At 43.3% G+C, this 22,200-nt stretch overlaps 8 protein-coding genes across 8 annotated transcripts; 3 read left to right on the top strand and 5 right to left on the bottom strand.

Moving 5' to 3' along the window:
• Positions 1-929: 929 nt before the first annotated feature.
• Positions 930-2,507, top strand: BYT42DRAFT_492590 (ribonuclease H-like domain-containing protein; the record flags this gene model as incomplete). Its single annotated transcript, XM_051564162.1, has 7 exons — positions 930-1,440; positions 1,525-1,605; positions 1,670-1,776; positions 1,840-2,064; positions 2,136-2,159; positions 2,245-2,277; positions 2,340-2,507. 7 exons carry the CDS (start codon positions 930-932, stop codon positions 2,505-2,507), a joined length of 1,149 nt encoding a protein of 382 aa, XP_051425613.1.
• A 734-nt stretch (positions 2,508-3,241) lies between these two features.
• Positions 3,242-7,252, bottom strand: BYT42DRAFT_612590 (uncharacterized protein; the record flags this gene model as incomplete). The annotated part of the gene is made up of 9 exons (XM_051571647.1): positions 3,242-3,268; positions 3,334-3,412; positions 3,473-3,552; positions 3,624-5,268; positions 5,398-5,659; positions 5,802-5,973; positions 6,068-6,730; positions 6,832-6,983; positions 7,111-7,252. The coding sequence occupies 9 exons, from the start codon at positions 7,250-7,252 to the stop codon at positions 3,242-3,244; spliced, it is 3,222 nt and encodes a 1,073-aa protein (XP_051425612.1).
• Positions 7,253-8,673: 1,421 nt separating this feature from the next.
• BYT42DRAFT_612589 (uncharacterized protein) lies at positions 8,674-9,618 on the bottom strand (the record flags this gene model as incomplete). The annotated part of the gene is made up of 2 exons (XM_051571646.1): positions 8,674-9,316; positions 9,455-9,618. 2 exons carry the CDS (start codon positions 9,616-9,618, stop codon positions 8,674-8,676), a joined length of 807 nt encoding a protein of 268 aa, XP_051425611.1.
• A 980-nt stretch (positions 9,619-10,598) lies between these two features.
• Positions 10,599-11,788, top strand: BYT42DRAFT_612588 (uncharacterized protein; the record flags this gene model as incomplete). Its single annotated transcript, XM_051571645.1, has 6 exons — positions 10,599-10,653; positions 10,717-10,771; positions 10,845-10,899; positions 10,968-11,229; positions 11,305-11,478; positions 11,550-11,788. 6 exons carry the CDS (start codon positions 10,599-10,601, stop codon positions 11,786-11,788), a joined length of 840 nt encoding a protein of 279 aa, XP_051425610.1.
• Positions 11,789-12,161: 373 nt separating this feature from the next.
• Positions 12,162-13,392, bottom strand: BYT42DRAFT_493452 (hemolysin-III related-domain-containing protein; the record flags this gene model as incomplete). Its single annotated transcript, XM_051564213.1, has 5 exons — positions 12,162-12,230; positions 12,293-12,393; positions 12,464-12,932; positions 13,065-13,194; positions 13,283-13,392. 5 exons carry the CDS (start codon positions 13,390-13,392, stop codon positions 12,162-12,164), a joined length of 879 nt encoding a protein of 292 aa, XP_051425609.1.
• A 699-nt stretch (positions 13,393-14,091) lies between these two features.
• BYT42DRAFT_592929 (P-loop containing nucleoside triphosphate hydrolase protein) lies at positions 14,092-15,333 on the top strand (the record flags this gene model as incomplete). Its single annotated transcript, XM_051570658.1, has 6 exons — positions 14,092-14,201; positions 14,307-14,413; positions 14,537-14,608; positions 14,679-14,815; positions 14,890-14,973; positions 15,160-15,333. The coding sequence occupies 6 exons, from the start codon at positions 14,092-14,094 to the stop codon at positions 15,331-15,333; spliced, it is 684 nt and encodes a 227-aa protein (XP_051425608.1).
• A 117-nt stretch (positions 15,334-15,450) lies between these two features.
• Positions 15,451-15,729, bottom strand: BYT42DRAFT_484595 (RlpA-like double-psi beta-barrel-protein domain-containing protein-containing protein; the record flags this gene model as incomplete). The annotated part of the gene is made up of 1 exon (XM_051563736.1): positions 15,451-15,729. A coding segment is annotated over one exon (279 nt), but the record flags the coding sequence as incomplete, so codon positions are not given.
• Positions 15,730-18,141: 2,412 nt separating this feature from the next.
• BYT42DRAFT_279359 (uncharacterized protein) lies at positions 18,142-21,190 on the bottom strand. Its single transcript, XM_051562833.1, has 12 exons — positions 21,104-21,190; positions 20,942-21,046; positions 20,857-20,876; positions 20,679-20,783; positions 20,418-20,606; positions 20,127-20,335; positions 19,820-20,048; positions 19,627-19,763; positions 19,477-19,560; positions 19,345-19,410; positions 19,154-19,273; positions 18,142-19,080 (listed from the first exon to the last, which is right to left on the bottom strand). Exons 2-12 carry the CDS (start codon positions 20,947-20,949, stop codon positions 18,328-18,330), a joined length of 1,920 nt encoding a protein of 639 aa, XP_051425606.1. The 5' UTR covers positions 20,950-21,046; positions 21,104-21,190; the 3' UTR covers positions 18,142-18,327.
• Between the last annotated feature and the right edge of the window lie 1,010 nt (positions 21,191-22,200).

Genomic DNA, 22,200 nt, shown 5'->3' with positions numbered 1-22,200 from the left:
TTGTCCACATAATCTTGGGTGGGACTGTACAAGATCAAGGTTATAGTTGTTGCTGCTTGAATAGATTCTGGATCCACCGGTTGATGTCCTTTCGTTTACATTCCTTTTTTACAACCATTCATTTGTATTCACTTTCTTGCACGCAAAGACATTGTCTGCAGCAACGTACCTTTCGCTCCATGTTGCCTTCCTTGGGTCTATTCAAATCTCTTCCTTGTCCTCTCTATCCCAATTGCTCGCGGTCAGCTTGTTTCTATTCTCATCAACAACAACAAGTCCTTCGCCGTCCTAATCTTGATGGTACTCATAGACAGTGATCGATCTGCAGATAGATTCCCAATGTCCTCAATGCTCTCTTGTTTTTTTTTTTTCCTAACAGAAAGACCAACATCGAGCATAAAGCGACAAAAGTTGAGCACGACAGCCTCTCAATCGGAGGCAGCCAGTTCCCTTGCTGCTGTGAAAACTCGCCCGACAGCGGCCAGTCATACCAAACTTGCTTCAAAAGGTATCTAGATCGACCCAATGTCGTTTTGAAATGTTTCGACCTGTAAAACTGATCGATCAAGTAGCCGCAGCCGATACCAGTAGCTCATCGTCGTTAGCACCTATTCAGCGGCATACCATTGGCAACAAGCTAAATCAAGCATTAGCTTCAACGAGCAAGACCAAGTTGTCGCAGCCTGAACTGCGTGCGAACCAAGCCGTCAAACCATCCACACAACTCCAACCTAATATTCCCTCGGGCAGCACGTCTACTGCCAGCGCCGAAACAAATCATGCAGCACGGCGGGTGGCCCACAAGCCAGCTGTAAGAAGATTGATACAAGTTGAATATCATTTTTTTTTATTTACTCACGTATCGATATCTTTATGTGCCGCAGTTTCCCACCCGAGTGGATGCTGGCCCACCGACTATTCTGCCCAACATGCGGGCTCATGCCCCACTGAAAATCCGACAGGTGACAGCCACCAAGGTTTTTGAGCATTTCAAACGAATTTATGCCCCTTTAAACAATCCTACACTGGCCACCGAGCATGCGAAGAGACAGGAAACCCAGATACTTGAGAGCACCACGAATGTAGCAGGATATAAACAACAAGCAACCACGGTGCTCCTGGCCCTCAAACGACGGCCCGAAGCCATCGATCCCAGCGATATCGGTATTGTTGGAGACTGGGTGGATCCAGCCACCAAGCCAAAGATCGACATTGTCGAAGAAGCCAACAATTTCTGTCTTTCCGTGGACATGATGACGCAGCTCGGCTATCCTCTGGCATCGCTGCTTGCCCCATCGGAACCTATACCAACCATTGTAGGCACAGAACGAGAGTGTTGCCGGTGCAAAAGAAACTATATCGTCAAAGATGTGTTAGATGAAACCGACGTGACACTCTGTGAATATCACTATGGTCGTAGCCGAGTCGTAAGACAGTATGGTAAGATCGAGCCATGTGCCCAGTGGTCCCTGGTATGATGTATTGCATGAGAAAAAGCCCCTTGACGACTTGCCCTGACAATAGGCGAAAAACATAAAATATACACTTGCTGCAATGGATCATTCGAAGATAAGGGATGTACACACGGACCGCATGTTTTTAAAGGTATTGAAGAAAATGGAGAAAAAAAAAACTTGGACTAAAATGTTAATATGACATATCCTCACAGAAACGGATTTGCAGTCTCTCCATAACCTTATTCCATTTATTGCAACACCAGCAAAGGATCCTTCATCGACTACGCGTCGAAAATTGGTCGCCCTGGATTGTGAGATGGTACGTAAACGGGGTGGATACAGTAGATGCTTTTTGGACTGCTGAGCTCATTCGTATCGTTAGGCATATACAACAGCAGGCATGGAGCTGATCCGTCTGACGGCTTTGGACGAGCGCTTAGAAGTTCTGCTGGATGAGCTTGTGCTGCCGTCCCAGATGTTGATCGATTTGAATACCCAGTTTAGTGGTGTCAAAACACTGGAAGGTGTAAAACACGATTTAACCTCTGTTCGACAAGAACTGTTCAAATACGTGGACGCGGATACGATTCTCATTGGACATGGCTTGGTAAGAGCGTTGAGTGTGCGACAATCATATGATACAAATCAACTCATCAAACCATCTCACGAAAAAAAAAGGAAAACGACTTGATAGCAATGCGAGTAAGTAAAGGCATAGAATGATACAGTAAGTTAGCTATATTGTATTTAACTCTTTTTGCTTTTCACTGTCGTCATTTTATCGTAGGTACTTCACGAAAAATCCATCGATACAGCTGCTGTAAGTCCATTGGATATTTGGTCGGCATATGTCCACTTGTGCTAACTGTGAACCTGCTTTAGTTATTCCCTCATCCGGAAGGCCTTCCCTACCGCTACAGTCTTCGACTACTTTGCTCCAAATATCTCTCCAAATTCATTCAAGATGGTTCGGATGGCCACGATTCATACGAAGATGCGAAAACCTGTATGGAGCTGCTAGAGTTTCACATCAGGAAGCAAAAGAAATAATTGTATCATACAGTTTCACGTCCCCAGTTCATTGGAATAGACTTTCCCATAGACGTAAAATTCAGCCATAGACATCATCTCTGGGAATCCTCTGTCGCGGTTTAGCTTGAAAAAGTTGTTAAAAACAGGGGTTGCGGCTTTTGTTGTTGCACCATTGCTTCATGTGCAACGAGTGCTGGTATCGCTGCACACGCCTAACGGGTATATGCGCGTAATCTCTGGTGAACTGCTTCCTGTATGAACTCAGCTGTGACCATTGTTGTTTCTCTTTCAAGTATTTAGGTTTGTGCCATGTCTTAAAGTTTAGTCGTACTCGAGTCATGAGAATATGCCAAAGGCCCAGCACACAAACAGTGCACCGTGTCACTACACTGGTTGGATGCAGTCCGTTGCACAATCAGTTTTTCTGTAACATCATTACAGACCACCAAATATATCTCCCACTTGTTCCCATTGATCGATGCAGTGGATACCCGAGACAAGACGACCATCTTCTATTAGTTCGAGACAATTTCAATCCAAGCTAGCAATCAGGCACTGTTATTGATGGCAGAATGAAAAAAGCAAAACGATGATGCTGTGAGCTGCAAATAGCTCTTTGCTTTTTTGGGTTTTTGTATTTTCTGTTTAAATTTGGTATGGAAGGACATGATGCAAAAGGAGGGGAGATGCGTTTGAAAAAAAATGGTATAGATGAATAATGAGAATGCTGACAAAAAAAAAAAAAAAACAAGTTAAACTCTGCCTTGAACGACATATTCCTGTATATGAAAAGAGATGAGATGGAATGAATATAAACAGCGCTCAACAAACCAGATTAGCTTACCGTAAACTCAAAGGATGGATCCAAATAGCAGAAAGGATGCAGTAAAAGATCGGCCGCAGTTGGTCGCTGCTGTGGATCACTGAAAAACAAAGAAAATTAGAACAGCAGAGAAACAAAGAAAAAAATAGCCATTGCTTACATGGTCAAGCAAAGTTCCAGGAATGATTTGGCTTCGGGTGAAATATGATCAGGGATATCCGGGGTATTATGGCGACCTAACTGAGGATTTTCATCTGGTGTGAGCTTACCAACGATAGGGATGGACGCGGAGAAAAGACAGATGATCTTACATTATAGATGGCGGCTATTTGATTGAGGGTCAGCCATGGTCGTTGACCTGTAAACATTTCAATTACAGTGCAACCGAGACTCCAAATATCGACTTTGGCACTGTAGGGTTCGTTTTTCACGACTTCGGGGGCCATCCAGTAAATGGAACCTCGAAGGCTCATGCGCGAATTTTGGTCATAGACCTCGTCGTAATCGTTCTTCTTGGACAAGCCGAAATCGGAGATTTTGCACTGACCGTCTGCCTCTACAAGGATATTGGCGGCTTTGATGTCGCGGTGAAGGATATTCTTGGAATGAAGATAGGCTAAACCCAAGCTAATTTGTCGTGTAAAGTGTCTCACCAAGGGCTCTTCAAACGCTCCATGTAAAGCGAGTCGACTGGCAATACTGCCACCGGCTACGTATTCAAGAAAGATATTGATCACTCCTTCGGCCTCATCTTCACCGTAGCCGAGATACTGCACAATATTATCATGATCCAAATCACGTAACAAGGTGATCTCTTGGTGCAACGCTTCGATGGAGTTTTGTTGATGAGGATCGCGCCGGTCGTTTTGAGCCTCTGCTATCTCGACTTGCTTGACGGCAATGACTTCGCCAGTGGCCACATTGAATGCTAAATAGACGCGACCAAAGGAGCCTTTCCCTATCAGTTTACCACGGATCCACTGAACCGGCTTGTCGCCCGACGCATCATGGGCCATGCTCATATGCTCGCTCAAGGACGGCAGTCGTTTCAAAGGCTTCACTTCAACCACACGCTGACCCCATAATTTCGTACTTTTTCGCCGTAACATGGAGCCATGCTTATGCTGGCGTCGGTTAATAAGCCGTCGACTGGCTTCACGAGCTACGAGGCGGATCGATTTCGTGTGAGGGTACCGTCTCAGCGCGGTTCCTGAAGGATGGGGCGATGGTTGTGGTTCCTGTTCAACAACGACTTCTTTGTCCAGATCGTGATCGTCAAAGTACTTTTCCATATTTTGAAAGACGACTTCGGTGGGTGGTCGTTCACCCCAGAATTCACTGGTAACCGCCGAGGTTTGGTCAGCTCTGTCATCCTGCGATGACGACGCTGCCACATTGAAATGTTGTGATGAGGAGGGATCATTGAGTTGCAGTGCTTCCAAATCAATGTCGCGTAGATGAGCCGTATCCATTGGATGAACACTGGGCGGCACGGCCCACAGACTCGTGGTGGTCACTGCTGATGAAGCTGCTGCAGCGTGAGTGGATAATTCGGGACAACTTTTTTTAGGCGGCACGGCCCATAAACCCACATCATTCTGACTCTCGGATGGACGCGATGCACGGTGAAAGTAAGGTTCAGAGTAACGAGTACGAGCTTTGGCGGTAACGGGAGAATGACCAAGAAAAGGAGCACTATCCTTTCTTAAAGGATGATAGTGGGATGATTCGTGGAATGATTCTTCTTCTGATAATGGTGGCGTGTGAGTCGGGGGAACGGTAGTTGGGTGGGTTGGAGGATCGGAGAGTTGAATTCCAACCGGTCGTTCGGAGCGGTAACGACAAGGTGGAACGGCAGCATTATGACGATTTAAGGTTCGATAGGATGCGGTGGCATTATTTGGTGATGTGTGGTGAGGCGTGACAGCATAAGACGTCGCATATTTTGGATCTAGTCTGCAACGAGCGATAAATTATTTGGAAAATAATAATACTGTAAATTGTGTGTTTATGTGTGTATGTATGTGTGTGTGTGTTCGTGTGTATTTCTCTTTTTATTTTTGTAACTTGCATGCATTTGCTTACCTGTTGCCATATGCACAGCAGGGAAATGTGGTTTCGGACGGTGAGTGGCCCAGTTCGGGAGTGGATGAGGCAAAGGTGGTATGTTGGTACGGTGAATGCGACAGTGGTTGTTGTGGTAAGCCTGATCTGACTTGCGCAGGATAAAGAAGGGAATGAGTCGAGTCGGTGACTTGGTTCGCAGGGAGAACCAAGATACGATGAGTGGCTGTATAGTCTGCAATGGAGCATAGACGCATCAAGTCCTTGGGTGACAAGGGTATGTCTAGGGAACACAAATTACGTTCAGTATTAGTGTGATCACGTCTGGTCATCAGCGTTATGACGGTTGATGACTTTTGAGACTCAAAAGTCAAGTCACCCGAAACAAAAAGATTAACAACAAAATAGACAAATAAATGCCTTACTTGGATGAGGGCCGTTTTCATGAAAATAGCAATATTGATCACGTTCACCAGCCAGTTGCACCCGCTTTAGAATACTATCTTTCAGGGCATTGGGATCGGTGAATTCAGTGACGTTGAGGCTGTACCAGGTATCCTTATCACTTGTGACTTGAATGCGATGGTCAAGGATATTCTGTGTATATTAAAAAAATAATACACGTAAGCATTAACCAAGCAACAACATAGATCCACCGATAGATCATGCTTATTTTTTTTTCTTGTTTTACGGCGGTGGATAAGGAGTTTTGGATGCTTACGACGCGCTTACTGTAGACAGGGGAAGCGTCTCCTCCTGCTCCTGAACTGGTTTTGAAAGCACGATTGGACGAATGCCACTGGGAATAGTTGGCCCAGATTCGAGATATTTTATCGGGGGTCGAAGAAACTCGTAAAGGAATGGTGGGTCGTGTGCGTTCGTCCATGTCTGGTTCGGAATGCAGATCGTGTTTGGCGACGTTGGTACGAGCGGTGGCAGCAGAAGATGGATGGGTGACAGGGTTCGCGTTGGTGGTTGGAGGCGGATCGGCGTGGTGCACCGAGGGTGCGTGGGGTAAAAAAGCGTTGCGAAGTTTGGAAAAAGCTGCTTTGGGTGAATAAGCGCGAGTGGGTGATGGTTTGGTTCGTGGCGGACAGGAAAATTCAGAAGAGGAGGGTGAAGGCAAAGGAGATGGACCTGCCGAATGATGTGGGCTGTGACAGAGGTAGGCGATGCCACTGTCTCTCGAAGGATCGACAGGATACAGGTTATCTGGATGACATTCGCAAGCGGTTCGGCCACTGGAAGGGGTTGCTGGAGAATTGCTCGGTAAATGGCCGGAAGTCGGTGTGTTGGCTGACGGGGTCTCATTCGATGAGTGGAAGTTGGTATGCAAATTGGTATTAATGGAAATCTGTGAGAAAGAGTTCGATGAGTTGAATTTGATACGTTCTAATATATCTGCTTGAACCAAGAACAGAGAGAATAATAATAAATAGGGTAGCGTCGTCTTACTCTGGTGGTGGTAGTTGGTTTTTGTGTGGTCAGGGCTCGGATTTCGTTGAGTAATCTTCGACGTTCAGAGTAAGTGGTAAAAGGACGAGGTACTATTCGGCCCAATTCTGCCAATGTAATATGTAAAAACCGTTCAAAGCATATATCGTTTTCTAATTCAGATAGATAATGTCATTGATTTAACAATGATAAAAAAGAAGGCTCATCAAGAACTATTCTATGTTCGGAAGGTTTTTTTTTTTTTTTTTTTTTTTCGTGTGAGTCGTTTAGAAGAAATACCTTCGAATCGGGGAGCAATATGATGCCAACCACGGTCTTTTAACCACTCTGTCACTTTATGTTGATTCCACGCCATGGTGAATTCCTTGTCAAGCGGATCGCGGCCATCTTTATCTGTGGGTGTGCCGGTTTGCTTAAACATGCTGATGCCAATGGCGAACAAAGTTTAGTTTCCCCAGGTAAAAGAAAAAAAAAAGAAAATACAAAGAAGAGAGAGGAAAAAATATCAAAAAAGAGAAATCGTTTGTCGTTTACCGCACTTTCTCATGTAATATTTTGAGACGAACCGCACTGTATGTAAAAAGAATGAGAAATAAACAAATAAACTGTTCGCCACTTTTTTTTCTCTTCTTTTTTTTTTGTACGTCTCTTTCTTGGTATATTAATGATTGGTTCAAACGATCAAATAAAGAACGAAGAACCAAAAGGAAGAAAGAGAGAAAGAGAAAGAAAAACGTCAAGAACAGCAAAGAAAAGAAAAGGTTGGTGAATAAGGAATCGAGAAAAAAAAGGAATAAGGATGGCAGGATCCCAAGTGGACAAGTATGGATCGAGGATTACCAGTTTGGGGGGGGGCCAAGGGAGAGGGATTGTGCGTTGTCGGTCGTACGAGGAAAAAAGAAAAAGAGAACGGAGCTTTTTTGTTCTCTATTTCCCAAAATGGGTCACTTGCTTTTTGGCCTTTTCGCATAACCTTTGTGCCACCCTTTCTCTCTGCCCTTCCATGACACTCCGCACACCGAAAAAAAAGTCGGATCATGATAAACTCCCGCTCATTAAACCTAGTTCCTGTATCATGCCGGTAATCTCGGTTTCTTTCATTTACTGTACGACTCACATGCGTAGGTAACCTTGTCAATTGTCGCTATTCATTGCTGGAATATATTGTCTTATGATGTTTCTATCTCTTCATGATTTCATCTTGCATTGACGTTTGCGAAAACGTGCCTTGAGGAGGACTGTCATGATCTTTTTTTTATTTATTTATTTATCCAGACATGATAATCTATTCTACAGAGTAAAATAGATTAGATTCGCGTAAATAAAGGTCCGAGCTGCATCTTGGAGATCAACCATGCATGGAAAAGCATGCGTTATGCCGAAATGCCAGTAGATTAATCGAAACAAGCCTGAAAATGGCAGTATAATGAAATACGTCGTTGCATATATTGCGTAAGAAGGTCTTGGATGAGCTCTTTCTGATGAAAGAAACCGTAATAGAATGAGAATCATCAACAACAATGAAAAAAAAATTGTTGATGGAAGCAACTGTCATCCATCCATCGACTGACCGATTATCACGCTATAAGATAAAAGGTTTGCTTGAATCGTTTTTCCGTGCGTGCGAGTGAGCCATGGCTTTTCCTGACTGTGAGGTGACTGTGAACGACGGTATGATTCCAATGGCCGATGAGCAATTTTATATGCAGGACACATCATTTTCGTCACTCGCTGGTTGCTGAATTGGGGGTTAAGGTGGGGGGGGGGTTGTTGGAGGAACACATGATTGGATCGCCGCTTTGAAATCATGCTTGAACTGATGGGTCGAATGATCCGTTCTACTTATATCACGTCGCCAGCTCGTGCGATTCCGTCGCTGTACCAAACGGCGATGCCTTTTCGTAACTCTCGTTGCCAAATGACGCCACGGTACTGAAAGGTCCAGAAACTCCAGAAACAGATCATCATCAATCCACCTGTGGCACTGACGAACAAAAGCTTGACAATGTTTGACAGCTGCAAGAGGTATAACAGAGAGAAACCGTCCCATTTAGCGAGGACGATGTACAGCAATCCCCAAGCACTGCCGGTGCCCACTAAGCACCACACTCGGAACGCCAATAATCGATAATTACCCAGCTGCCAGAACCTTAGTTTCTCGGTCCCCAGATCAGATGAAGACGGTACGTTTTGATCCAATTGACTGACAAACTCCCATACGATAATTCCCCAAGCACTGCGTCTTTCGAGCAACAGAAACCAGAAGAGCGTGGTGGTAGGATGGGTGAGATCAATGGTCAGACGTTCGCTAAACACAAAAACGCCCAGTAACCAGCCCGCCCAAAAGAGCCATGTACCGTAAACCACACACAGGCGTTCCACGGTCAGGTATTCAAAGGTATGGGCTACAAGATGCGATAGTTGAAATGCAAGATGAAAAAACACAAATACAGGAGGAAAAGTATGTGTCCAAGGCGGAGGATGACTATACAAAATATGCAAGGAAAATAGAATAATGAGACATGTGAGAAGATAGGTTATTGGCGTATATGAAATGAGTCTGTCAAACAGTGTCAGTTCAGGTGCGTTTTTTCTTATCTCAAGCTATTTTCCACTGACTCACATGCTGTGATTGCTTTTCAGAATGGGTATGTCATGATTGGGTCTTTGCTTATGAGAGGACGTGTTACTCTGCCAGGCTTTCAACCAAGGCAAGCTAAGAATTTGACAACGGGTATGCGGTAAAGGGTCGCAAAAGTAGAATATACGCTCCTCTTGGTGTGCCATTTAAACGAGCCATAAAGTAACCATTATAGAAAAAGAAGGAAGAAAAAATAGAAGTGTGTAAAACAACTTGCTCTGTGACCCAAAAGGAGTTTTTTTTTTCACACTTTCACGAGGTTTCCCATTTTGTGCTTTCAAGCAGGCCGTCACATACAATCACGTGAAAATCAATTATGACTTTGGACACCGCACTAGTAATGGATGGCAACAATGCAATAGCTGCCCCAACCAAGTTAATTCCAAAAAATTCGCTTAGCACAACCGCGGTGAGCTTGTTCTCATCAAACCGTTACTCCTTCTTAGTCATGACATTTCAAATATTAACTTTCAGTAACAAATCAATTCCCGCTGATAAACAATGATGTACTTCAATAACGTTATACATAATATAAGAAAAAACATGTGAAGGCAAAATCAAAACCTCTTGATTTACAATGAGTGCTCCCAAAGTAACTTAACGAGCATATGTCTTGAACTGTCAAGCCATCGGATCGATCTTTCATCTGATTTTTCCTAAATCAATACGTCTTTCATGGGTTTCTCGAAATATTACACGTTATTTCAGTAATAACAATCGTAATAAAACTCATGCATCAGTCTCTCCCTCCCCTCACCCGGACAACCTGATAATATAAATGGCAGATGCTAGCCATAATGCTCCTTTTGACAATTGAAATTACTGCCAGTTCTTACTGCTTTTCGTCTCCCACACATGGATAGCTTCCACAGCGTTTGCGATTAATTCGATGCAATGTAATATAATTTATTGAGAAACAGATCAGACAGAAGGTTTACAACTGTCGACAGTTGGTAAAGCATTTGGAATAGAGCGAGTTACAAATGTGCTTCATGGGCAACAGATCGTTGAAAAGCCCTTGAATTTTTCCCAATGTGGAAAGTTCCCGCTTTCCGTCGGACTTTTTTGAGATTTTTACCTACAACCGGTTGTGGCTTTTGGTAGACAGTGAGCACTCACTTGCACCATGGCACAAACATTACCGCGAAAACTACTGGTGGCAGGGGGGACCGGCTTTCTCGGTAATAAGCATACTTTGTTTCTTCATATAGACACGCTCAGCTTACATTCATGGGTACATGCAGGTTTAAGCATTTGTAAAGCGGCGGCATTGAAGGGATGGGATATTGTCAGTCTAAGGTATACGCGACATGGGTAGTCGTCCTCGTAGTCGCCATGAAAACTCAACTCACATGAATGAGATACTCTACAGTCGTAAAGGAAAACCTACCAGTATCTCTTCTCAAAACGCTCCTTGGGCTGACAAGGTAAAGTAATCCAATATAATATTCCCCTTTTTGAAGGTCGCAGACAATGACGAATATACAACCCACAGGTTACTTGGGAAACGGGCGATGCCTTGGAGCCGGAGTCCTACAAACACTTACTGCCAGGAGTGACCAGTGTTGTACACAGTGTGGGTATTCTCCTGGAACAGGATTACAAGCACGTCGCGCAGTCTCAATCTCTGTGTGGCGTACTCAGTGGTGCGGCCGGTGTCGTGGCGGAAATGACAGGCATGAAAGATAGAGGCAATCCATTAGATCCTAACCAAGAAAACCACCAAATGACATATGAAAGAATGAATCGAGATACAGGTGAAGCAAAAATTTTGAATATCACACGTTAAAGTGCGCGAGTTTAACCTGTGCCTTGAAACGGGGCCCTTTCAGCCATCGAATTGGCCAAAGCGGCAGGTAAAGAATCTTCCACCATGGAGTCTTTTGTCTACATCTCGGCAAGTGATCTCTTTCCCATGATCAACCCTCGCTATATCACCACCAAACGTGAAGCGGAGAAATTCTTGTTCTCAAGACCTGAATATCGCTCCATTATTTTGAGACCAGGTAAATGCAGTGGATGACGGCCAAAAGTTGACGTGGTTTTTTTGTCTAACGTAAGATATGTGCAATTTCAGGATTGATGTACAGCGCTGATCGTCCTGCCGCGATTCCCTTGGCGAATGCGATCAAAGCCGCCAACTGCGTCACTGCACCTTTAGCAAGAGACATTGCAAGCTTTCCGCTCGGAAAATTGTTGACAACCCCTCCTCTGCATATTGATGTTGTCGCTGCCGCCGTGGTGGCCTCGATTGAATCAAAGCAAAAGGGAATCTTTGATGTGGCTGGTATCCAAGAAATGGCTCGGCAATATTAGATAACTGCATCGAGGAAGTTGGATCTCAGAACCTTGCACTTCCTCCTCTCACATTACTGCCATCTTGTAAATTAATCAATCACATTGCTTTTTTATTCTTTCCGTGTAAGAAAGTGTTTAAATATGTACTGTAAGGTGGAAAATGGAGGAAGAAAGAACCAAAAAAGCAATAGAAAAAAAAAACAAAGGTTTCCGTCAAGGAAATGGATGTCGTCTTATGCAGAATTCAAAATGAACCGTTTCTAAAAACGGTAGTGAAATAAATAGATCAAAAAAAAAAACAACGCACAACAATAGAATCACAGAGCACACCGATGAGCCTGCTCACAGCGATGTTAAATAACGAAGAAAAAAAGGGCGGTTGCCGGGGGGATTAGCGAGTTGCCATGCAACCGTAGGAATATCGTTGGGCGTAGAATTGGAGCGACGCCATATAATGGAACTACATAAAAAAGAGGTTTAGTCTACTGATTATCTCAAGTCCACATGCATTAAGCCACTTACAAAGATACCAAAGCACACAAACACATGCCAAATGGCATGACTGGTCATGCCAGCAAAATCAAAACGACCAGGGAACGCGCGCTCAGGGAACCGATTGGCGTCTAAAGAAGCCGTGGGCGGTTAGAAAAAATAGAAATCAAACCAGTCACACGTTGTTCGTTTAACACTCACAAAAAATGACACCGAGTATGTACATGGCACAGCTGACCAATGCCGGTTTCAAGAAAAGGACGGTGGGCATGAATCCCTTGGAGGAGACGAGATGAAGTACAGGGACCAGGCTCGAGAATCCCATGGCAAGGAACACACCAATACGAAGAGGTCTGTATCTGGGTGTATCCCAAAATTTGAAAAAGGGTGTAATGGTCCCCACCGTGCCCAAGAAACCACTAAACACCATGTAGCGCCATCGAGCGATAGGATTGCAGTAAAAGCCGTAGTATTCGGTGATGAGAATCGAAGCGGTAATCAAGAACGCGATACCGATGTAATCCAAAGTGGCGGTGAAATTTTTCACATGGTGATGAGAATGACAGATGAAGGTATGATAAATAGAAGAACAAAACAAGCACTTGAGAGCTGCCAAACAAAAAGTGGTGAAAACAACACGATCGCTCGGAGTGGCTTCAGGAAATTTGCTCTGAGACAGAAAATAAAAAAATATACGAAAAAGGAAGGTGGAGAAAAACGAGATTGTCAGCACGAGTATTGCCAAACCCAGCATTGAAAGCCGAAAATTTTGGGGCGGAACGGGATGAAAAACAAAACTTACATTGAAGGTATAAATGCTGAGGAACGAAAAGAAGATGAAGCCTATCAAATGACTCCAGATATTCATCGTTTCATTGTGCAGCATGAAGATGGATCGAAGACAATCCCGGTGAGACTGATAAAAACGATAGCTGAATAGAGAAAAATTTGGTGTAAGACTCCAACTAATTTATCATCAGGCTCATTTTTTTTTTTTTTAAAAAAAAAAGAACCACTTACCCTGATAAAATATACTTGTTTTCTTGTCGTTCCCGGGGTAATTCATGAAATCGCAATAAACGCTGAGCGCCTACCATGGCAGCCTTGGCCGTATCCCAGGTTTCATGCATCGAGTCATCCACGTAGCGAATTATTCCAGTGGAATCAGCGTCTTCTATCTCTTTAAATTTGCTATTGACCGACGCCAGAATATCCATTGCTAGAGACGGAGCGCATGACGAAGCGGCCGACATGGATGATGACCGAGTCCGATGGTAAGGAATGGTGAATGAAACATCAATAGCCGTCGTGGTAACCGAGTGGCGACGTTGAGGCGATCCTTCAAACTCGCTCTCTTGAAACGAAGACATAGCGTTAGCCCTGTCCATGTCGGCTGGCAAATAGCAAACAAAACGAAGCACAAAAAAAAAGAGTAAAGGAAACCAAAAAGAACAAGACGCACAAGAAAAGCTAATCGGTTTTCTTTCCAAGAACAAGAAAAAAAAAAAAAAAAAGAAAAGAAAAGCAAGCGTACCAAAAAAAAAAAAATACTTTTTCGGGGTTGAGCCAAACAGCAGTGATGAACCCATGAAAAACCAACCAATCGGAGAAAGATGCAGCACTTTGAAGGTACTCAAAAATAGACGGGTGTGGCAGATCTCTCCCTTGAAAGCTTTTTGTGCGGGGTGGGTTGTGTATGTGTATGTGTATGTGTGTATTCATTGTCCTTGAGATGGTGACGTTTATTTTCTTATACATTCATTATGGATGGGTGTTTTGTTTGAATCCATTTTGTCGATTCTTTATTTATCTTTCTATTTCTTTCCATTATGACCTCTTCGCATGAGTCTTCTTCCACACTATCGGCTTCGTCTTTACCATCCACCGTCTCCAATACCAGCAGTACAGCCACTTCAATTCACGAAACACCGAAGAACAGGTAAACCCCTCTTTTTTAAACTTGTGATATTTTGAAGAACAAAAAAAAAAATAGATAGCGAGAGACCGGAGTTTTTGGGTCAGTTCTAACCACAAGAAATATCAGCATCATCTTGAAAACAGGCATTGTAGGTGATGCTCAGATTGGCAAAACAAGCTTGATGGTGAAATATGCTGAAGGCGCTTTCGATACAGATTACATTCAGACACTGGGTACGTTGTTTTTATTCCTGCCCTGCTCTTCTTTATGGTCAGCCAAAAAAAAATGAATACAGCTTGCCAAAAACAACACAAACATCACGCTTGAAATTTAAAACTCCGTCGATCTATGCTTAGGTGTTAATTTCATGGAAAAGTCCATCATGATTCGTCAGACGGAGATTACTTTTAGTATTTGGGATCTAGGAGGTTTGCATCATGAGAAAAAAAAGAGTGAAAAACCACGCCACAGCTAACAACGTGTTTATCATGGAAATAGGTCAAAGGGAATTTGTTAGCATGTTGCCTTTGGTATGCAACGATGCCGTGGCCATTTTATTCACATTCGACCTTACACGACGCTCGACGCTTAACAATATCAAAGAGTGGTACCGTCAAGCACGGGGTCTAAATCAGGCAAGCAACCAGTTGAAAAACCTGGCTGGCAATGACATGATCGCTTATCGTAATTTTTTTTTCTTGGATGACAGAGTGCCGTGCCCCTGTTGGTCGGAACAAAGTACGACGAATTCATACACTCGTCGCCAGAAGATCATGAAGAAATCACACGACAGGTACGCAATGGGTTTCACCACTTTTGTCTCGGATTTTCGTTTATTTGGGACTGGTGGTTTCTGGTTGTCGGGTATCTTTACGTGATGGAACAGAAGTTGTGAAACGCTCCACAGCAGACAGGAGGATGAAATTGGGAAATCAAAACTGATCGAGGGCGAACGTATCCATCCTTTTTGTTTGCATAGGCACGGAAATATTCTCGGGCGATGAAAGCACCTTTAATTTTCTGCTCCACGGCAGAATCCATCAATGTTCAGAAAATTTACAAGCTCGTTCTAGCCAAAGTGTTCGACATAGAATGTACTATTCCAGAGATCACAGAAATCGGGGGTCCTATCATTGAATACACGCACTGTTAATATAATAAACTGAAAACACGAACGATCAAGAATCATGATACACACACAGACACAATACACACAAAAACACAATTGACAAGTTATCATAACACAAAACAAAAGGGACTAGACAAATTGCCAGGAAATGGGGATCCGTCCTTCATCCAGTTTGGCCAATTTTCTGAAAGCGGCGGGACTCATATCGATATCGCCCGGAGCACATGCAGGACATGTGTCGACGACTTTAAGCATTACAGATCCATGTTGACTGGAAGCTCGTATTTTGCGACCACAGTAATTCCCAGAGAGCATGAGCAAACCACTGAGTGCAGCCACCATTTCGTTATTCCGGCTTGTTTTTCCGCATGAACCTAGCCCCGTGGTATAAAATGTCGCCTCTCCCTTGCGAGTTAATCGGGACAGTGGTAAAGCTGTGGATGCTGAAAAAGTAGCAAATAACGCAATGAAAAATAAAGCAAGAATACGTTGCATGACGACCAGCGTGATGAATTTGTCTCAAATGAATTTAGAGGAAAAAGAAATCTAAACTTTATATATATATCCACTCATGCTTCTTTCTCCAAGGGAAAAAAAAAACTAAAGATAAGAAAAGAAACGACACTCCTCATTTCCCCTGCACGGTAGATATAATGATTTTCACTGCAGTGTTCATAGAAATCAAATTGAGGAAGTCTTCACGAATAGGTTACACAGATCGGCATTGCATTTTTTTTTTTTTCATTTCACCAAGGGGTAGGCTCTCAAAAGTCTAGCGTATACGCAGCCATTTTCTTTGTCACCTCATTAATAGCTTGTAAATGATTGATGATATGAATGAGCATAGCATGGAGGTTTGACTTGTCGCCTAGCTAATCCTGAAAGCTGTAACTTTTTAAAGCTGACAGCCGTTGAATGGAGCATGACCCCCAGAACGTTGCATAGCCTGTGCACAAATCATCTTTGATATGTAAGATGTGTCTATCAGAGGATGTACTGTAGGAGTCAAGTATTGTAGGGAACATTTGTAAGATGCTGTCTGATAAGTGACGAGAGGATAATGATGATAACTTGCCCGTTCTTAACCAGGCGAGCCAACGGAAAATTATCCGAGAAGCTCGGCAAGCGTTGATACTATCGTGAGTATCAAAGGAAACGATGACACTGCATTTAGGAGTACCAATTTTCAATGTTCTCTTTGTCGGTTAAAAAGTCACGACAACAAGCGAACTAGCAGATGATAATAAGAACAACCTGATTTGCATTGGTCCGTCATCCCCCTCTGCCTTGTCCATCCGAGCGAGCAAAGAATGATAGCCAAGCCTGAATCATCCATGAAGCGGTTAGTTTGCGCTGCGTATCAACTGCACCAATTTGCATAGTCTGCAGCATTGCGTCCAACTGTATTCTTTTCTTGTGATATAACTTAATATATTACTTTTGGTTACTGAAATGTCAAGCAACCTTATTCTGCTGCATGGTTTATTATAGCGCTCGCGTACCGCAGTTCACATAGTCTACTCAGAGAGAAAAAAGTGTAAGTATGCGTATAGAAACCAGATCCAAAATCCAACTCAAAAATGTAGAAAAAGACGTAGTATCTTGCTTATTCGTTTGCAGTCTTTTGGTGATCCTCTCTTCCCAAAGTTCTGTAAAGTAAGAAAAACACCTGACAACATCCAAGTATGATTAATTTTCGTTATTTAAGAACATTCAATCCAGAAAACATTCGGTCTTCTCAATCAAGGGATGCGCGACAGGCCTCTTCATATCTCGGATATTATTCATAAATTGAAAATCAATTTCAATCCTCTGTGGATTGCGGTTTCAGGCAGACACGTTTCCAGGAGCAAACCGGTCCGTTTCCGGATTCCCAATCAACTTTTTTTTCTGTATCCCTGCCCTAAAGGAAAGGGAGTGACTTTGCCATCGAATAGGATCGACCCTCTGCTATTCCGTGAAGAGGGAAATCATGCCGATGGGTCTTTCTCATTATGCCAAAGTGGATCGTATTCTCGGTTGATTCCCTCAGAAGGGTGGTACATCTATGTATTGCAGGAAACGTATTACTGAAGCCATGTGTAGCGCCGCTACAAATATGTATAATGAAAAAAAGGTAAGATGATGGCTAGCCGTTTTCTGAAGAGTTCCCTGAGACAGATATGTTTGCAAAACGCCCCAAGAGACGGAAAAGGTAATGCTACAGCTCAGAATCTTATTGTCATGCGCCACCTATCGACAGATACGTGAAGGACAATGATAAATTTCTATATGAGCTTCGTATTCCTCATTTTAGCTAAAACTGGTACCGCAGCTCGAACTTGTACTCCCTAGGTTCCTTAATCAAAGATTCAACGCTTTGTCATAAATAAACTTGACCGTAAAATATTGAGAGATGATCTTGCTAGGAAAACAATGTCACGGTAAGATTCTAGTTATCCCTTTTTTTCACAGAAGAAGCGCAACTCTTTTTCTTGGCGCACCTTTTGTCACCCCAGCAACAAAAAGCGTATTCTTTCTCGTTCATCCTGCAGTTGACACAAACAGCTTTCAAGGGCGTTTCGCATGAAAATCAACGCTGCTTTACGATTCTCGCAAATGCGGACTGAAAAGTCTATGATACTCCAACTTTGATCCGAAACATGACTGCATATTCTTTGTTGCTTTGGCGATGAAAAGTGTGTCGAATCAGAAACATGGATGATCCCTTGACGAGAACGACGGATGCCATGGAACGAAGCCTTGTTGTTTGCAGTAATCAATCTTTAAATCAAAAAAGATAAGGACAGTCTCTTACCACCCTGTACTACATACGTACACTAGTTTTTCTGCCCAAGCAGGTTCGTTCAAAGATATGCACAACAGGCGGTACACATGGGATCTGTTATACAAGGCAGATAGTTATCTAGGTATGTGTTCTTTTTTCTGTCTGCAATGATTTATAAGTACAAAGGACTGTGATGACAATGATGAGAAAGATTTAAGTCGATGAAAAGATGACCAAAAAATTATGCGGTTTTATCCGAGGGGATCAAACGCATTCAAGTTGTTGAGTTTATGGCCTACAGGTTGAGATGCGCTGGAGGTGGACGTGGCGGTTGATCTGGTAGTAGGCTGCAGCAATGCCATACCAGTACTGGGCGTCGATGGATGATGGCTTGTCAATGTATGCAAAGCGGAATAGTTGGGAGATGGTTTCGACTGAATGGTTAAATTGGCAAAGGAGGACGAAGGAGGAGGAGGTAAGCTTGGAGTCGACAATGCAGGTTGGTTCATGAATGGACTGGAGGATGGCGTGGTCCAGTCTGAAAAGGTGTTGGCTGCGGACCATGTGTTGGACGATTTGGGGGCTTGGGTCGGTGTAGGCAACATCGTGTTTGTCCATCCAGGTGATGATGGCTGCTGAAGCACAGCCGGCGACGAAGGTCGCAACTGAGTGGTGCCTGAACTGGGTTGCAAAGGACGCATGGCAGGACTGCTGCTGGCCGTCGACCATCCGCTGCCAGAGGTCAACTGGGATGGACCATTCATGGCATCCATCACAGAAGGAAGGTGACCCACCTGAGGCGTTGCTGGTTTGCCTTGAACAAGCGCTTCAAACGATGTATTTTCGTCTCCCACAATAATATCAGCCGCTCCTTTGACAGAATCGGGAGTGGCGCTCACACTGCGTGTCTGATCTTCAAGCGACTTTACTTCCTGCAAATGACGGGTATGCGCTTCTTCAACCCGATTCGTCAATTCTCGAATGGTTCGCATGAATTTCCGGAACTAGACATCCCACAAGCGATTAGGGATAAATAAAGGCCTTGATGAACTCTTTTTTTTTCTTCTTCTTCTTTACCTGATCAAGATTGAGCAAGGGGCCAAAGCTCATTCTCCACAGTTGCGGTAAAATTTCAGTAGCTACGATTTCCTTGTCGAGATGTTTTCCCATTTCATCGTAAACAGCCAAGGTAGCTAACTATATTGAGACAAAGATTGTTTTATTACCATTTTGTCTCCTCCCTTGTGGATCTGGTGAGTCTTTTTTACCATGACCGCCGGCTCCTTTGTCTTGATATTTTTGAGAAGCGGGACCAATTTTTCTTGCATAGTAAACTGAAAAAGGGACGGATCAGCAAGTCAAAAAATGAACAGCATCATAAAAAAAAAGTAACACGTTACCTTGTCCACTACTTTAATCATGGAATGAAAACAGATCAATGTGCTGACTTTTACTGACAGGACGGTGGTTTGTACGAACAAAGTCTAGGCAGGGATGCACTTTATCATCAACAAGGCGTTTGCACTGATTGGCCATTTCTTTGTAGTTACCTGGACTCGGGGGAATAAAGAATTTTTGACAGTGGTATAATCGAGTGATTCAGCTAGTAAGGGTACAATACGTAATGCTTTTTCTTGAACCATAGCCGTCGGAGTCTCAAGAGCAGCATAGACCAACGGCATCACATCTAACAGTTTCCTTTTTTCAGAGGACACATCAGTGTAATTTAGCCCAATGCCTTACCATCACGAAAGACTTCGCGTGGAGTTTTCTGCTGAAGCACGTCTAATTTTTCCAGCAGCACGATCATGTTTTGTGGAGGATCGCGAACAAGGAAAACCGGTTTCAAAGATGGCAGTACAAGATCACAAAATTCTTGGGGCGTCAGTTGTTGAATGATAATAAAGATGTTGGGGATGGTGTAAGGGAGCAATTGGTGGTTCTTCAATTCTTCCAAGAGGGAAGGTAAGATCTGTGCCACATGAATGTTGATCAATAACAAGATCCTTTTTACCCCATCATCCATTGACCAAGCATTAGCGGTACTTACTTTGCGTTTTAGTACACGTTCAGGGAATTGACCCAAGACGCGCGATAACCCTTTCATGAATTGCGCCTTTTCCTCACGAGTTTTTTCCGCAAATGATTCCAGAAATCGCATGGTGGAAACCAGGATATTGTCAAAATATTTCGAGTTCTGAAATTCAGCCGCCGTAATACGTTGAGAAGGGTACCGCGTCAGTAACCGGCGAAGGACATCTACGGTCATGTTTCCATTAAAATCCATCAAGGAAAGATAACCCCTCCCCGATCTCCCCTTCGCTCAGATGACTTTATTTACCTTGCAAGTGATATGGCATTTTTCCGAATTCCATGGTTGATAACGCTTGGATCTTGCGCTCATATGTCCGTCGATTATTGAATGTTTGCAGCAGAGATTGGCCCTGGTTATGGACGGCATAAGCCAGGCAGCCGAGTGCAAACATGTCATTGGCTTGCGTTATTTCATTGTCCATGACGAATTCAGGTGCTGTACATCATCGTCGCGTTCAGATTTTCTGGATTGCCCCATGTTTCAATTGTTACCAACGCAATCACTTACCTGTATAATCCAAGTTGATCTGACATGGCTCTGGCAAATAGTCATTGACTTCAAAATAAGAATCATTGGGCGTCTCATTGGTATTATTGAGAAAGATACTGAACCCTAGTCTACCAAAAGGAGCGGAATAAGCACCCATTGACCAAAAGCATCGAACAAATCGTCGTTTATACTCTACCCTCCAATTTTCCAATCACCCTACAAAAATGCATTTTCAAAAAGTCAATTATTGTTGCACAAACACCTTGGCAATCTGACGTTACCTTGGCATTGACAAACACGGCGTCTGGAGTCAAGTTATGATGAACCACTCGTGCATCGTTGAAAAACTGCAAACCTTTTCCGATTTGCAGTAATCCTTTTTGAATCTGCAGTGATGGTCTTAATAGACGTGGCATTGAACAATGGTGTTTGTAAAAATATACCTCTAGTTCATCTAGTTCAAACGTTGGGGTGGTATCGCTACCATAGCTATTGCTGTTGCGAATCAAGTGCGGCAATGGACCCATCAGGGGTTCAGTGGCAAACGCGATCGATGATCGTGTCTCCGTGACAGGTTCCACCACTTGCAGGACCGACGGATGGCGTAAACGGGCCAAATTGCTTGCCTTTTTTTTTTTTTTAAAAAAAAATAGATAAGTTGATGGCGTTCTTGGTGTAATTCTACTGTCATTAGGTTTTCTTGCCTCTTTCTTTAGTAATTCATAGACTGCTTCCGTGTCGTTCTTTGATGCCCCGCGTTCTCGTTTGAATATAGTATCGAGCGATTTCTTTTCAAAGATCTATATATGACATCGATGAAGAAAAAAGGTCAAGGATAGAATGGTTGAAGCGATGGGTGGCCATTGCATAGTTAAAACAATATATATATGTAAAAGGATACAAATACGGCGACTTGTGTGCCTGTGGTTTTGCGTATGCCGAGAAATATTTTCCAAGGACCTGCTGTCGCGATCTGTGACTTGATATCGTATCGAGAGGTGATGGGGTTGGTGATGGAACTTAGAAAAGAGTAAAAAGCGGAACTCATGGTTGGGTGTGGGCCTATTTGCTAAGAGGTTTGTATTAAATTGGGTTATTCCCTTTTTTCGAAACGGGTGATATGCAGCAGAATTGAGTTTCAGCTCAGCAAGGGCCCGAAATAATGGAACAGAAAAAATTTGAGAGGGGTGGGGGGGGGGTGGCAGAGGGTGAGAAGAGAGTAATTTCTGTTCTTACGCGCGGACAATCTGATTGGCTGACCGGTCTCTCAATATGAAAAAAGGGTGTGACTTGACTAGAAAAGAGGGTTTGAGTCTGTGACACTTGCGCCAAAAGGCACATTTAAGAGATTGTCTTCCTATGTAATTTTATATCTGCACCCAAAAAAAAGGCCACGCTTCTTTATTATAACACTTTTAGGTATTTATAGTGTCTATGTCTGTCATCATTCGCTTCCCATATGAAATTATGAATAAAAAATTCCGAAAAATGCTCATAGCTTACTTTTTTTCTTTGACCGCTCACTCTTGTGTTTTCACAT

This window comes from Radiomyces spectabilis (assembly GCF_025331425.1).
Source record: "Radiomyces spectabilis strain NRRL 2753 chromosome Unknown BYT42scaffold_4, whole genome shotgun sequence".
Lineage (NCBI taxonomy): Eukaryota > Fungi > Mucoromycota > Mucoromycetes > Mucorales > Radiomycetaceae > Radiomyces > Radiomyces spectabilis.
The sequence above is the reverse complement of the archived record's forward strand: the minus strand, read 5'-3'. Positions and strand labels throughout refer to the sequence as shown.

Bases quoted from the DNA above. Each gene is read 5' to 3' on its own strand.
- BYT42DRAFT_279359 (XM_051562833.1), bottom strand. The intron at 19,411-19,476 runs GTAACGTGTTAC...TCCCTTTTTCAG, and splicing joins TGATTAAAGTAGTGGACAAG to TTTACTATGCAAGAAAAATT. The intron at 19,081-19,153 runs GTAAAGAAGAAG...TGGGATGTCTAG, and splicing joins CCTTGCTCAATCTTGATCAG to TTCCGGAAATTCATGCGAAC.